Source organism: Symsagittifera roscoffensis, chromosome 3 (assembly GCF_963678635.1).
Source record: "Symsagittifera roscoffensis chromosome 3, txSymRosc1.1, whole genome shotgun sequence".
In the NCBI taxonomy this organism is placed as follows: Eukaryota; Metazoa; Xenacoelomorpha; order Acoela; family Convolutidae; genus Symsagittifera; species Symsagittifera roscoffensis.
Window position 1 is genome coordinate 50,323,487 of NC_087064.1, and position 17,398 is coordinate 50,340,884.

The 17,398-nt window shown below is 33.9% G+C and overlaps 1 protein-coding gene across 1 annotated transcript in view; it reads right to left on the reverse strand.

The window, feature by feature from the left end:
* LOC134841748 (uncharacterized) overlaps positions 1–17,398 on the reverse strand; it is a 257,893-nt gene that overhangs the window by 161,041 nt on the left and 79,454 nt on the right. The window contains exons 7-9 of the mRNA XM_063857786.1: positions 16,296–16,478; positions 13,514–13,726; positions 10,146–10,451 (exon numbers count right to left, since the gene is read on the reverse strand). Coding sequence (XP_063713856.1) covers positions 10,146–10,451; positions 13,514–13,726; positions 16,296–16,478 — 702 coding nt within the window. The remainder of the gene's footprint in view (positions 1–10,145; positions 10,452–13,513; positions 13,727–16,295; positions 16,479–17,398) is intronic.

The following is a 17,398-nucleotide window of genomic DNA, read 5'->3' on the forward strand; positions in this document are numbered from 1 at the left end:
ACACCCTAAAATTAGCACATCTCCTTTTCATGTTTTTTGCAGCATCTGCGTTATTTTCTACTCCCTCCTAAAAATCTACTATAAATCTCAAACATTATTCACCACCCCTCTCACAAACTGATACATGTTATGACATCTATTTAATAAGAAAGGTATCTTTCTTCCGTAAATTTTCCCACCTTTCTAGTTTCCATAATTTTTGCACAAACTTAGTAAGCAAACCCACAGATTTATCATCCTTATCACTGTCAGAAACTTTATCACCACCATCAACAACTTGACTAACAGGTCAAATACCAATCATTATGTTCCCCCTAATTTTCTCTACAAATTTAGACCATCGATATCGTGAACTTTTAACAACTATACGATAAGATTGGAATACATTCGTAGCACCCCCTCCCTTAATTGGCCTATATCTTGATAGTAATAGATTACATAACTGGGCACTCAAACGATCACAATATAGACACGACATCCACAAAGATTTAGAGGATCATATTAAACAAATCCTTACTCAAGATATATAATCTGATCCTTAAATTTGAAATAACATTAAAAATAAGAAATCTAATTCAACACCCATTAATTCTAGCCAAACCAAAAATAAAAGCTCATTTTTACCCCCTCCTTTTATCACAACAGAACTTATCTCCAAGTTCGATAGATATACAAAAAAGACACTTGGATACATAATATTCTACAACCCAGATTCAGCACTATGTTACACATGTATCTTCTTATAAATTTTTTTTCTTCAAACACTTTTTTCCCTTTTGTGCTTTTAGAATCCTTCCCCCCTAAGAGGAAAACACGACCTCCTAGTTACACATTATGATTGCGAAGAAAATTAACAAAAGACACTACACAAGTACGCAGTAAACTAAGTAACATAATGCGAATCTGAACCACAAGATATAGAATCAACAAAAATACTATTAACACTTCAATCGAAAGCACCAGCTACGACTCTAATAGGGTATAAAACTACAGCCAAACATGCAGAGAAAAAAAGTACATTGCTCACAAGTCTTAAATGGAAACAAAAATTGACTAGATCACGATTCTTTTACTGAAGCAATATCGAAAGTTTTTCTGCATCATAGCCCTGCAAATTGCAAAACTGAATTACATTGATTATAAATAACCACAAATAAAAATGCAAATTGCACACGGGCGTTTAACTTATGCTCTACATGACAAAAATTGAATACCACAAATCGGAATTAATAATCCCTCCGACTGCAAGGCTGACACAAAAAACAAAGGATACCAAGAAATAGAAGTAAATTTTTTTTTTGAAAAATCCAATTAGAAAAGTAAAATTAACACGTGACTTAAGGAATGATACTTTTCTGTATCAAGAATAACGTTTACCTTGTAAAAATGATCAAGGATATTGTGATCCTACCACTCGGACACAGGCAACTATTGTTTGGTTCCCTGAAGACACTTGTACCACTACTCAAGTCGCTATAATCCACGCAAAAATGATAATATTTCACCGAAAAAATTTTATTGAATCAATTCCTTTAAACAAAGTCAACCCTGGTAGAATACATTCAATTAGGCAATTTTTAACAAAATTGACGGTATTGAAAACGAATTAACACAATTTCATATTCACCCTGAAACAGAAATAGCTTGTAAATAACCTTAACCAATTTCCAAAACACAAAACTCAGCAACTCTTGTCGAATACGAAAAAAGTTTCGACATGAAAACAGGAAAATAATAATTAACCCAGCACATCCATATCAGAACCGCAAAAATGAGTCTTTGTCTCAGTAACATTTCCGAGAAACACAGGAAACGCTTGCGGAAAACTTCGCCCAGAAGACAAAGATAGCACACGATTACAAGAACCCTCTTTTGTCAATAGCACATTTTTTGGTGCAATACACTAAGATATACATTTTGATAAGAAACTAGACTATACTTTTCAGGAAATGTCACTATCTGAACTAGAAACCACTTCATCCTTTATGTGAACTCGAACGTATATAAATACTACAACCACTCGCTTTAGCTTTTAAAAAGACCCTATGTAGGGTTTTTATTATCAGGCAATAGATTAAACTTCATTGACTAAGAAGGAAACATTCTCTGGTACTACACACGTACTAAAAAAGTTTCACCATTACACATTTTTGAAGTTCAAAGATGTTATAAAAGAATCCCTATATTCTATAAAAATAAAGTATATTTACTTGACACACTGTCACGATTGGCATATTTTTGGGATATAGTTGTCTCGTGTGGATCTGAAATTAGCCACAATGTAGTACAGCTGAATCCAAACGAAGATAAATAGTATCTTCTTTCTCCCAACCCAACTCCACCATTTATGCCACCATTAAAAAAATTTACACAGGAAAGCATCAGAGCATTTGCCCGTAACACGAACAGAGACTTAAAAGGAATAAGTTTTTATTCCAGATCAGATATACAACATCACATTCGAACACAACAATTTCAAGAACTCCTCACTAATATGGGTACAATACGAAGACAATCATTTAACTAAAGTCTACAAAAACTCAATGAGACCGCTGATTTCTCAGATATTTACGCACAAGATTACAGCGGACATTTTAAAGATAAAAAAGATTATATAATCTTAGAGTGAAATTTACCGTCCACAAGATAATTCACCATCTAATATCTTCAGTTTTATAAATCTGAGAAACGAACTCCTAGCCTTTCTAGGTTGGCGCTACTATATAAAACGAAGATTGACTATATTATACTCGATGTTCAATTTTTTTGGATTCCTCTTGTCACTATTGAAAGGAATCTACAACACATGCGCAATACAAACACAATTAAATAAACGAGCAAGTGTAACATGCATATTACTCGCAGGTTTTTTTGGAAAATCTTCGAGCTCAATCAACAAAAACACTCCTCGACACTCAAATTAGCGAATATGACAAAAATTGTCTCAACACCAAATGCATATAACAATTCACAGGACAATAAAAGTCCATTACAATTACACCACTACGGAATAAGCACCCTTTATCTTAAGTACCACGAAATTATAGGAACCTATTAGCAGTACCAGAACTCACCTCTTAAGGTCAAAGCTACCTACAGAGCCCAGTATCTCAAATAGCACTCCTTCAGTCAATCATAGATGACATATATGAGCAGATAATAGAATAACCACATACAATAATTTTCGCTTCTCAAAACAACCATCTTTTTTTGATCGATGAGCCGACAGATTGGATCCCTCAACCGTTCCCTTTCCTATACATCCAACATCCACACCATTCCTACCGCACTTCTTTTTCAGACCTGGCTTCTTCTCCTGTGCCCAACTTTTCAACTAACTCATCACGCAAGGATTCAAATGAATCGATACAAGCTGCTTAACACTGTTTCTAACTATAACAACTCCGATGTAAAAACTGCTGATGAATTCCTCGACTCAGAACCTAGCCCATCCTAGCCTACCTTTTCAGCCTAGACCCAAAATCTAGCCAATCCTAGCCTACTTTTTCACAGCCAACCTTCCAGCCCCTCACTTCCCAACTCCCTAATGAAAACTCTCCAGCCCCCTTTTTCTGTACTGATGCAACTTCTATTTTTCACCGATGTCAAGCAACCAACCTGACCCACGTAGCCATATGACAAATAACTAGTTAGAGTATCAAATAGACATCTCCATTCTTCATAACACTACAACAGCACATTCATAGTATAACTAATGCGCTAACAATTCACCAACTAACGCACTCTACCTCAACATCAGAATCCTCAGTTCAATCACAATTAAGAGCACATAGAGCTCATATCCCAAACGCAAACATCCTAATGCACAACGCCAACTCCTAATCAGCCGCCCCCAATATTTCCGACTATGTTCCCTTCATCCACAACATACTAACACCAAAGAATTTTTAGTTTATAAATTACTATTTTTACCTCAAATACTTAACTATATGACCAGTAATGACAACCATCTGAAATTCGTTGATGAATATAGCCTTTTTCCTACACTTTATTGAACTTAATACTATCATTTACTAACCCAATAGCCCTTTTTGTACACAAGACCCCAAAGACAACGAATTATGCCAATCCCGCCTCCACGAACTAACAAATGCACTTCATGAAAAACAGTTCATCACAATCGGACTTAATCAAACACTTAACAGATTTTTGGCAAAATGCGCTAACGGATTCTAATTGAATCACTATGACAACGACATCACACGCTACATGGAAGAAACCTCAAATGAGGACGACATTAAAACTAATCCTCAACTAATCCGAATGAAAATAAAAGTATTGACGAAAAAACAGGTAACCCACAACACATATTGAGTATATTTTGAGTTAATGAATCAAATCTGTGTTGTGGGTTACGTGTCTTTTGTTAGTACTTTTATTTTCATTCGGATTTGAAGAAAAAAAATTACCAAATCCCACTAACCAAATCCTTTGACGTTGATGAGGCTCTCCCACCAATTGTCCCCATGAATCTATACAGCCTATTGAAACCACTATACTTGAATATATCCATAACACTAAATATAACCAAAAGTTGTATCAATCAATTTAAATCACACGTCACGAATTCTCACTTGATAATGAAGAACTGAAGATAATCACAGTTTTGGAGCTTCTCTGTCCTCTACTCCAAACTAAAAACATCATCAGCATGCTTGCGAAACTCCTCACATCGTCCGACAAAATCCGAGGGAATTTTCTCAAGGGATTTTTTTTACTGATGACGACCCTTCGTAATTATGTTTTAAAAATTTCAACTAATAAATAAAGCAAAACACTCACCATTCTTAATAGGTTTCTCATTTTCTTTTTTTTTGATTTCACCGATATTTCATCTAAAAAGAACAAAATCAAAATAAAAAACTGTAAACTCTTTTTCTAAGTTTTAAATTTCTACTTAACAGTGACAATGAAATAACAATGCAGTGAATTCCGATACAACAGCAGTATATTTATACTCGGCACTAAGATTCAGATTACCAAAGCAGTAATTTCATTTAATTGCAAAAAAATTATAAGAAAACCAATATTTTTATGTAAACCTTCTTTTATAAACTTTCAATATCTCTCACTCGCCCACAATACACACACTCTTTCCACCAAGTCGCACAACTTGCCCACGAAGAATTGTATGATAAATAAATTTCAAGTTTCAAATCTAACTGATAACAACTCTATTATGTTTTCAAAATGATGTTTTCAACTTTCCCTTGACCCTGTTGGAAGGAATTACAAGAGTACGTTTAAACTAACCAACGAGGCTTACTTACGCGACAAAACCTCAAAACTAATAGCATGAATAAGAAAGTCCCACGGTAACCAAACCGGATTGAACCCAGATTAATTTTGGAATATTCTTTTGAAAACCACTTTCAAGTTTTAAGAGAAAAAAGAAAAAAACACCTGATAAAATGAAACAAAAGGTTGAACACAAAAAAAAGACTCGACCCACAGAGACGGTAAAAGCATACTACTGGCCTCACCAAACAGAGGGACGTCCTGAGCATGCTCTATAGCCGGTCTAAGCCACCGCGCTACAACACGCTTCGTGACCAACACTCTATTTTTGACAAGAGTTGCTCTACGGTGAGCGACCCTTTAAAATATTCGAACTAAATGAAAACTAAATGTTCGAAATAAATGATTTGTTACAGCCAAAGGAGCCTTTGTACTTTTGAAACCTACACCTCATCAAAAATCCTTCCCCCCAAAAAGGAACGCGACCTCCTAGTTACACATTATGATTGCGAAGAAAATTAACAAAAGACACTACACAAGTACGCAGTAAACTAAGTAATACAATGCAAATCTGAACCAAAAAAAATAGAATCAACATATATATTATTAGCACTTTAATCTAAAGCACCAGCTACGACTCTAACAGGATAAAAAACTACAGCAAGTTATGCAAAGAAAAAAGTAAATTGCTCACAAGTCTCAAATGTAAACAAAAATGGACTAGATCACAATTCTTTTTACTGAAGCAATATCGAATGTTTTTCTGCATCTTGCATTTTAGCCCTGCAGATTGCAAAACTGAATTACATTGGTTAAAAATAACCACAAATAAAGCTACAAATCGCACGCGGACATTTAACTTATGCTCGACAAAAATTGAATATCACAAATCGGAATTAATAATCCCTCCGACTGCAAGGCTGAGACAAAAAACAAAGGATACCAAGAAATAGAAATAAGGTTTTTTGATTGACAAATCAAATTAGAAAAAGTAAAATTGGCACGTGACTTAAGGGATGATATTTTTTGTATCAAGAATTACGCTTACCTTGTAAAAATGATCAAGGATATTGTGATCCTACCACTCGAACCCAGGCAACTATTGTTTAGTTCCATGAAGACACGTGTACCACTACTCAAGTCGCTATAGTCCACGCAAGAATGATAAGATTTCAGCGAAAAATTTTTATAGAATCAATTCCTTTTAAAAAAGTCAACCCTGGTAGAATAAGTTCAAGTAGGCAATTCGTAACAACATTGACGGTATTGAAAACAAATTAAGACGTTTTCATACTCACCCTGAAACAGAAGTAGCTTCTAAATAACCATCTATATCAGAACCGCAAAGATGAGTCTTTATCTCAGTAACATTTTCGAGAAACACAGGAAACGCTTGCGGAAAACTTCGCCCAGAAGACAAAGATAGCACACGATTACAAGAACCCTCTTTTGTCAATAACACATTTTTTGGAGCAATACACTAAGATATACATTTTGATAAGAAACTAGACTATACTTTTCAGGAAATGTCACTATCTGAACTAGAAACCACTTCATCCTTTATGTGAACTCGAACGTACATAAATACTACAACCACTCGCTTTAGCTTTTAAAAAGACCCCATAGAGCTCATATCCCAAAAGCAAACATCCTAACGCAAAACGCCAACTCCCAATCAGCCGCCCCCAATAATTCCGACTATGTTCCCTTCATCCACAACATAGTAACACCAAAGATTTTTTAGTTTATAAATTACCATTTTTACCTCAAAATACTTAACTATATAATGTAATGACAACCATCTGAAATTCGTTGATGAATATAGCCTTTTTCCTACACTATATTGAACTTAATACTATCATTTACTAACCCATTAGCCCTTTTTGTACACAAGACCCCAAAGACAACGAATTATGCCAATCCCGCCTCCACGAACTAACAAATGCCTTTCATGAAAAACAGTTCATCACAATCGGACTTTATCAAACATTTAACAGATTTATGGCAAAATGCGCTAACGGATTCTAATTGAATCACTATGACAACGACATCACACGCTACATGGAACAAACCTCAAATGAGGACGACAATAAAACTAATCCTCAACTAATCCGAATGAAAATAAAAGTATTGACGAAAAAACAGGTAACCCACAACACATATTGAGTATATTTTGAGTTAATGATTTAAATCTGTGTTGTGGGTTACGTGTCTTTTGTTAGTACTTTTATTTTCATTCGGATTTGAAGAAAAAAAATTACAAAATCCCACTAACCAAAATCATTTGACGTTGATGAGGCTCTCCCACCAATTGTCCCCCATGAATATATACAGCCGATTGAAACCACTTTTCTAGAATATATCCATAACACTAAATATAACCAAAAATTGTATAGATCAATTTAAAACACACGTCACGAATTCTCATTTGATAATGAAGAACTGAAGATAATCACAGCGTTGGAGCTTCTCTGACCTCTACTCCAAACTAAAAACATCATCAGCATGCTTGCGAAACTCCTCACATCATCCGACAAAATCCAAAGGAATTTTCCCAATGGATTTTTTTACTGATGACGACCCTTTGTAATTATGCTTTAAGAATTTCAACTGATAAATAAAACAAAACAATCACCATTCCTAATAGGATTCTCATTTTCCTTTTTTAAATTTCATCGATATTTCATCTAAAAAGAACAAAATCAAAATAAAAAACTGTAAACTCTCTTTCTAAGTTTTAAAAATTCTACTTAACAGTGACAATGAAATGACAATGCAAAGAATTCCGATACAACAGCAGTAAATTTATAATCGGCACTAAGATTCCGATTACCAAAGCAGTAAATTCATTTAATTGCAAATAAATTATAAGAAAACTAATCTTTTTATGTGAACCTTCTTTTATAAACTTTTCTTATCTCTTACTCGCCCACAATTCACACACTCTTTTCACCAATTTGCACAAATCGCCCACGAAGAATTGTTTAAAAAATAAATTTCAAGTTTCAAATCTAACTGATAACAACTCTAACATGTTTTCACACGTTTCGAACTTTCATTTGACCCTGTTAAAATGAATTATAAACTAACCAACGAGGCTTTCTAACGCCACAAAACCTCAAAACTAATAGCATGAATAAGAAAGTCCCACGGTACCCAAACCGGATTGAACCCAGATTAATTTTGGATTATTCTTTTGAAAACCACTTTCAAGTTTTTGGAGAAAAAAGAAAAAAACACCTGATAAAATGAAACAAAAGGTTGAACACAAAAAAAGACTCGAACCAAAGAGACGGTACAAGCATACTACTGGCCTCACCAACCAGAGGGACGTCCTGAGCATGCTCTATAGCCAGCCTAACCCATCGCGCTACAACCACGCTTTGTGACGAGAGTTGCTCTAGGGTGAGCGACTCTTTAAACTATTCGAACTAAATGAAAACGCTTTTGCAAAAACAGCTAATAAAAAATCATCATTAAGAACTGCCTTCACTAACAAGTTGTAGATATATAAAAGCAATTTTAAAAATTTCTTAGAGCCAAAGGATTGAGCACCAAAGGAAATGAAAACTTGATTACATTCCAACTCTAGAATGGCAAATCTATTGCTTTGTTAACGTAGTCACTACCCTCAAAGGATTTAAACTATGGACTGAATCGCAGCAAAGGAAACCATTGAAACATACCAATGACCAGCTCGACTTTGATACCACATACCGATCCTAGTCACTTGGTACTTCACAGGGAAAGGTCAAACTTCATCTCAAGCGTAGTCTTGCTTTAAGCTTAACGAAATCGACATATCATTTCATCGATCTAAAATCTTGACACGATCACTCAAGATGAATCACGATCAAACGAGACCCACATTTGGAACACGAACAACTGTTCTTCTATTCTCTTCATAAAAATTTACTTTTCTCCATCCTTCACGAAGACATTGCTCCGATCTCTCAAAGAAAACTATTTCCTCCTTCCTTCACTGCAAAAAACAATTTCAAAACAATAAAAAGTCTCTAAACCGGAACCAGCTCTAAGCTAGCTTTTATAAAGAAATTATATTATTGATAAAAGTATCCATATAAATTGTTACAAACTAACCAACCTTAAGCCATCACTAACACTTTTGTTTCAGCATCAGAACAATTTGAATAAATCTTAGACTACAGTTGTTCTCCTTTTGGACAAGCTTCAAGCTTAACGCGCAAATACCAGTATACACTAGATCTATTGAGACTAGGAGATATAAAAGTAAGATTAGAATAACTCAACCTTAAAATAACTCGACCAGATTGCATTGAATCTGATTGTTTTTCCGACTTTCGTATTGAAAGAAACGTAATATTTGTGCTCGTGGTGGTGAGTTTAAGCTTGAGGTAGCCTATTCATAGGGTAATTTAAGATAAGGTATGCTATCTTATATTCGACCGGATAGCTTCGTGCAACTTCTTAGTCTAATACCAATCCTAATCTTACTTTTATATCTCCTAGTCTCAATAGATCTTGTGTATACTGGTATTTGCGCGTTAAGCTTGAAGCTTGTCCAAAAGGAGAACAACTGTAGTCTAAGATTTATTCAAATTGTTCTGGTGCTGAAACTACAAGGAGAAAACCGCTCAAAAATCGCTCAAAAACCACTCAAATCTTGCTTGAAAAACCGTTCAAAAATCACCGCAAGAAATGAGCGGTTTTTTAAGCAAGATTTGAGCGGTTTGAGCGGTTTTTCCAAAAAAACCGCCCAAACCGCCCAAACCGCTCAAACCACTCAAATCTTGCTGGAAAACCGCTCAAACCGCTCAAATCTTGAGCGGTTTTTGAGCGGGATCTCGACCCGGGAAAGACATATATTACTGACGACATATTATTGAAATAAAGAAATTATTTACTGGTGCAAACGTTGATTCTTTCCGAGTCGTATATTTTTGAACTTCCATCCGAGTACAACACAGAAGCTCCTTCAAGCCAAAATGAGTAGCCAGTCCCTGGTTCAAGATCGTTGAAGATAACGTCAACTTCAAATCCGTCGTGTTTACCAACCAAGTTTGCAGAGCAGTCGGTTTGGTCCGAGATTTTGACACATTTTGTCCTTTGGACAGATGTTATTTCTCCATTGTGGCCGTTTTGACTACCTGTCAGTTGAATATATCTGCTGGAAGCAACTTTCACGCTCAATGTGATATCTGTCCTCCACTCTGAAACAAACTCTTCCTAATTTAAGTTGGTTGATTACTGCAAGTCAGAGCTGAGGTTCTCGACTCATGATTCGCCCAAACTATTTGAATGATATTCAGTCTTGAACCCACCCGTTCGAGTGACGGTCGAGTGACGGTTTTGGTCACGCTATTTTTGAAGAAGCAGGCGACTTAAATGACGGATGTGAACTTAATAACGCCTTAGGAATTTCGGCATGATTGCAATACTTTTTGTATTTTTTGGATGACACTGATTAAAATTACATGTGTTTTCCTAACTTCAAAAATTTGTCTATTTTCAGATTTTACAGCAATTTTTTCGGTCTATGAATGTACAAATTTTCAGTTTGATGAAATCTTTTGAACTTTTAGCGTCCTCGAAAACTGAATAAATCCATCTGATGAAAAAAAAAGGACAGGAAATTATTTAAAATTTCTCCAAAACAATCTTCTCGAATTTATCAGCATAAAAATTAAAGACAAGTGTATATTTTCACCTCAAAAAAGACTCAAACGGCCTGAAAAGATTAAGTGTTATGAACTACTCAAAATTTTCAAATAACCGTTTCAATTATAAAATATCAATAAACCGTTTCAGGCCGTTTTAGTCTTTTTTTGAAACAAAATTTTTTTCGAGTCCTCAATTTTAATGCTGATAATTTCAAAAGGAAAGTTTTAAGGAAATTTCAAACAATTTCTTTGAGTTTTTTAAATATATGAAAATTTTGAAAGCGTAAAGCAAGTTTAAGAAAAAATTCTAATTTTTTTGATAAACAATCAATTGTGTTTCAGGAAAAAGATCATGATTGAATAAATGTCTTCAGAATCGTCTCTAAAATTGTTTCTCAATTTAAGTCAATCATCAAACTACTTTTATTTAGAATGATGCTTTCAATTAGTTTTTTTTCCGAAAAATAACAAAAAAATAATCCATTTCATTGATTTGAAGTTTAATGAAATATCAAGATACTAAGTGATTCTATTGATAATTTTTGGTTTTTTAAATGATCTCTTCTATAACCTTTAATCTTTAGCATGAAAACAGTTTTTGCTGCATATGTAACTTCAAAAAACAATCAAACATAAAATTACAGCTGTGAATTTCAAAGAAAAGCTGGTTTCTGAGTGAGTTTACCAAATTTAATCTTCGATTTCCTAAATACGTGCAGTGATTTTTCATTTTTATCTTCTTTGAAAAAATGGAAAACTAGTCAAAATATAAATGACATCAATTTATCCCTTCAAAAACACGCAACCAACTGAATTGCAATTGAATCACAACTGAAACAAGACTGCTCGTATCAGGGCGAAGCCCTGAATGTTCCGACTGCCTTTTCAGGTGTATGGAACAGTAATAGCATTTTAAAAAAATAAGGATCTACTTAACAATCTCCACCCCTTTCAAGAAAGGGGGGAGATTGTTAAGTAGGTCAAAATGGTCGATTTTTCAATCAATCAGAATGCAGCAAAAATTATAATTCTCAAAAAAAGCTCAGTGCTAATTTACTGTACTTATTTATAGGAGTGGACTTTCCTAAGTAGGTACCATAGGGGGAGATTTCATTTTGTTTAATGCGTGCAAGAACGCTGAAAAATTGGAAAATTAGTGAAAATATAAATGACATAAATTTATCCTTTCAAAAACACGCAACCGACCGAGAAATTTTGGCGGAAATATACGTGACTCAAGGATATATGCCGCAAACTTCTGCCATCAAGAAACATCTACAAAAACAATGGACCTTTTTGCCCACTAAAATTTGGAAAATATAGAACTCGAAACTTTTTCAAAACTCGAACGGCTGAAATTTATTTCCTATCTGATATGAGGCGATCCGATTGGTTGCAAAACGTACAAAAATTGTCGATCACCAAAATCTACAAAAACAACTATTCGACCTACCGAAAAACTTCTGTACGATGAACAAAAAAAAATTATTTTGACCAAAAATCATTTCATTTTAACTTGTTTCAAAATCTTTTCATATTTCTGAATTCTGTGTTGGCTAATCGTACTGTAGTTTGCTGTAATTCTTGAGTCGGAGGGGAGACATGATAGCCGATTCAAAAACATTTCGCAAAAACTGCTTCATAAAGTTTTATCAAAATTTTAGCTTCAAGATAAGTGTTAACTATTTTTTATTTAGTTTTCCATTCAATCGATGTGAGACTAAATTTTAGTGAGAACTATTCGATTGTTTTCTAGCATTGTTATTTTCCAATCCAAAAATTTTGATTATATTGAGCTCTAGCGATTCTCCCCATTAGAGTAGACCTTCCCATTGCCTGTCTTGTAATAAACCTTTGAAATCCAACACATTTCACTATTTGCTGAGATCTAATTTGTCCTAACTGTCGAATATCTCCTCATTGTTTTCAATTTTTTTTTTCGTTTTACGTTGCTTAATTGAAAACAAGGAATCACCTAAGAGTTCCAAAAATTTCTTGACGTTTTCCAGCTTCAAGTTAATAGCTATTTGTGTTGTTATTTGAGAGCTAGTTCTGTTTTATAAATGCTTTAGTCTGGTTATCTTCTACTGTATCCGAAAATTTGAAATCTGACATCTTGAATCATTTGCTGATATTGAATATGTCGCACACCTATAGCTTCCAATTCACTTTTTCCCTGAAATAAGTCGAGACTGCATTGTGTTTACGTATTGTGTTTACGATTTTACGGATTTTGCGCGACTCTCGCGACTCAAAAACATCGGCGTGGCTGTGAAAATTTCGTCGCTTTGAGCCAACCAAAAGCAAAAAATTGTAGAAGCACCATTTGTGGTTAAGAGATGCTAGGATTTTTGAGGCAATTCTGCTATGAAAAGATATCAATTTCCATTTTCAGTAGACTTTTTTGCAAAAGCTTTTTGTCCTTTTTGTCCGAAAATTGGATTGTCTTTGGCGTCAAATGGACTAAAAGTCATTGCTAGCATATTCAGTTTTTCAAACCAATCAAAAGATTTTAGGGGGTATAAAATTTTCAGAACGAAGCAACTACTCGCTTTGTTTGAAGACCGAAATGTTTGGAATGTAAATAAAAAAATTCTAAAACGGTCTCTTACCCAACCAGCCAAAGATGACAGTTTCGCATGCTGACACGTGCTGAGTTGATTGGACATTGAATCTGCTGGCTGGGATACCCTCTGGGCATAAGGCAAAACGCAGACCATTGATCACCGTGTCTCCTATTTTCCCACCGCACTGCTTTTTGCTCGCTTCATATGTTGTGAAATCTCCAGCTGGACCAGCGTAAGCTAGGATATTTGAGCCATTATCTGCAAAAAAAAACAAAGCCAACAGATAATTGGGAAAAGCTCAAAGAGTGGAAAAAAAACAGAAAACCACTTTTTGATAAAATTACTCCAACTTGATAAAAACATTGAGTAAAAATTTTTGTTTCGCCGGGAAATCTAAAATTTAAAGTCCACTTCTAAAACTAGAAGTTGGTCACGTGTCTCTTATACTTATGCTGTTTGATACCTAAGAAAATTTTGAATTTAACTAATAATTCAAACCGCGAAACAGAGAACAAATAAAGAACAATTTCTTGAAAAAAAAACAATAGAAAAATCACGACTTATAATTGAGATTTACAGATGAAAAATTGTAAGTTTTGAAATTATAAAACTACCCGCAAAAAGAGTTCATAATTTTTTATGCGTTTCTTCAGACTTCAATAAATTTTTTGCTTATACAAATTGGAGCTTCACTTGGTGATTTTTATACATTTTTTCTTTACATTCTAAGGGTCAACTTATTTTTTTTATTGTTCTAATTACTGAAAGTTTTTTTTCGTATTTTGAATTTTGGTAAAGTTTCACGCAAAATCAGTTAACACACAAAAAAAAACATTACATGGAATCGAGTAAAAAATCAGAAAAAGCTAGTTTCTCAAATCTTCATTTAATTGTATAAAAATGGGTTTAAGTTTAATGATTGTGGACGAATTTGAAAAACAATTATTTGTCTTAATTCATTTTCAGCTGAACAATTTGCTGGATGTTTGCTATTCCGCGTTAACACACCCATTCTTCCTCACACGCGTTAAACAAAATCCTTTACCGGAGTTTGTTCATTTTCAGAAAACTTTTCAAGCAGATCGCTAAAATTACATAAATCATGCATCATAAGTCAAAGTTTTACATGATTCCGAAAAATAAAACAAAATTTCTTTTTTCAGGGCGAGAGCCTGAATGTTCTGACTGCTTTGTAAGGTCTATGGAGCATTGCTGACGTGAAAATTTACATGTAAAAAATTGAAATTTTTTTTTAATTTGAGATTTTTGCAAAAATTATCCCCCACACGCCATATAAATTACAAAGTGATAGATTTTGCTCCTAATGAAATTGGGAACGTTTTTTCAGACGGATGAAATAAATCGCGCAATAATTTTCCCAAATTGGCCAAATGGCAATCCTTAAACCCCATAACTTTACAAAAAATGATCACAGGTGAAATATCTTTTCAAGTTTAAGCTCAGGACAACAATAACTTTTGAATGATTTTTAAAAATCTTGTCAAAAATGGCTAGCTAAAAAGTCGAAATGTGTCTGAAGAGAAACACACCCGAGCACAATTATTCCGTTAGTTATTTCGTTACGAAAATATAACAAAAAAATCTGATGAGCAGTTGATAAAAAAAATTGTTGATGCGGATTTTTTGTTGACAAAAGTTTGATTTAAATGACTTTTGGGGTTTATAAACAAGCCATAGCAAAAAACAGCTACCGCATAAACATGCCGAAAAAAGCTATAACTTCTATTTGAAAATTATGAAAAAATTATGTAACCGTTACAAAAGTCATAGACTTTTTTCATATGTTTTAATTATTCGGCCGGAATTTATACTTGATTGGTTACGCGCATTTTCGGTTGGTTTATACTTCAGAGATCCCTTCATAATAGTTGAAAGGTTCCCGTGGTAGCTGAAAAATAACTCTTCCAAATAAAATTGTGAAACTAAAGCAGTGTGCCGATTTTTTGGTTGTCAAAAAAACTTAAAATCTGCATCATGAAACAACTCTAATCAAGAAAAAATTGAAAAAATGAAAACGTTATAAATTTGAATTTTCCCATTTTTCACATAAGCCAACTTCTACAAAAAGCATAAAGTATAAGCAGTTCAGGCGCAATTCGAAGACAAAGTGGGAAACAAAAGTTATCATAAACTATTATAATCGATTGTACTAGATTTCTTCTGCAAATCAAATGATTAGAACTTCTGATGAAATTAATCGAATATAATCAATTATAATGTACTATAATTGCTTAAAATCCTTTTTTTCTCTCTCTTTTTCAGTAAGACTGATAATATTAATAAAATCATATTATAATTGATTATTAACGCTTGAAACTGGAAGCAAGATCAATCATTGAACCCCCCCCCCCGAATTGATCAACCGTAGAATTCCCTCCTCAGGCATGTACTAATTCTGAAAAATAATTCTGTATAAAATGCATTTTATACAAACGCGCAAATAAAATTGCTTTTTCACTTTTTTATGCTGGATGGCATTTGTACGCTGTTAATTACCTAGATTAATGTTTTAATTCATATTTTTTAGTAATACGGCTAATTTTGAACGAATCTTGGCTATACTCAGAGTTAGCTTATGAAAAATCTATATTTTCTCCCCCCCCCCTCCCTAAATCGATTTGAAGGGGAAATTGTACCCTTGATCCTGGACAAGGGTAGCACTAACGTATACATATATTTTCACCTAAGACAGGCTAGATCTTAGTCATACGGTTCTTCGTCAAGTAATGTTTTTGGGGAAGTCTTTCATATTTCTATTTTGTTTGTGTCATGGCCTCACTTGGAAACCATTTATTATCATTATTACCTGTGAAAACGCCTCCGATCCCAGTAACAATTACAGTTCTTGTCAAATCGGTCAGCAAGATATCATGCCCGGAAGAGCAAGTTGAGTTGTCGCCATCAATAGCAGGCAAAGAATGGAATATCATAGGAACCAATTCCTTTGACTGCGAAGAAACCAACTCATCCCCAGGTGGAAGAATCTGATCTGTAAAAAGGACTGATTGAGGTTTCACCGATTCATCTGACTTAATGTAATTATAATATGGTTTTATATGGCCATAACTATACTAGAGCTCTTAAGCTTTTGCAATGCATGCAACGTAAGGTGTGTATTCTGTATGAGGAATCTACATTTGAAAGAATGATTTTCGTTCATTCGTGCATTTTCCCTTTATATCTCTGGCATTAGAAGGACAAAGGTTTTCAACGAAGACCGGTTCAACTTTTTTTAACCATCTGTTTTTATTTTGTACGACGAGAACAAATTGATCATAAAGTTAAGAAAATTTTCAAATTTGGACTTCTCTAAACCGTTAAAACTAAAAGTCTGATCGAAATATTCTGTCCTACTTAAAAAAAACGGGTTGGATGTTTTCAAAATAAATAAATCAATCTAGCTGGAGCGTGTATTTACAAATTTTCTCTTGAGATTAGAAAGCGTTGAAAAAAAGCGTTGGAAAACCCACAAAAATTGAACATTTTTTGAACCTTAGCAGAACTCACGAAAACAATTTTTAAACATGGTCATTATTGTTACAAATTTCAAAAAAAGTGACACAAAATTTTTGCTCGTGGTGGTTATTTTTTTCAGACAAATTTTCAATTAAACTGATTTTTTTGCGGATATTTGGATACCACCTGAAGTTAACAAAAACTTACCTGTGATCAAGAAAAACCAGTAGCAAAAAATTAAACTTTAATTTAATTTCGAGCGATTAGGTCCAATAATCGGTTTGTAATAGCTTGATATGTATAATTCAAATTAAGTCGCAACAAAGTTAGGCTCAGCCCTTAAATTACTTCACAAAATTAGGAGGAATTTTCATCAGAAAAAAATTGAGATAAATTCAAAAGTTTTGTTTTTTGGAAATTGTAGACGATGTGTTTTCCTCAAGTTTCCATTCA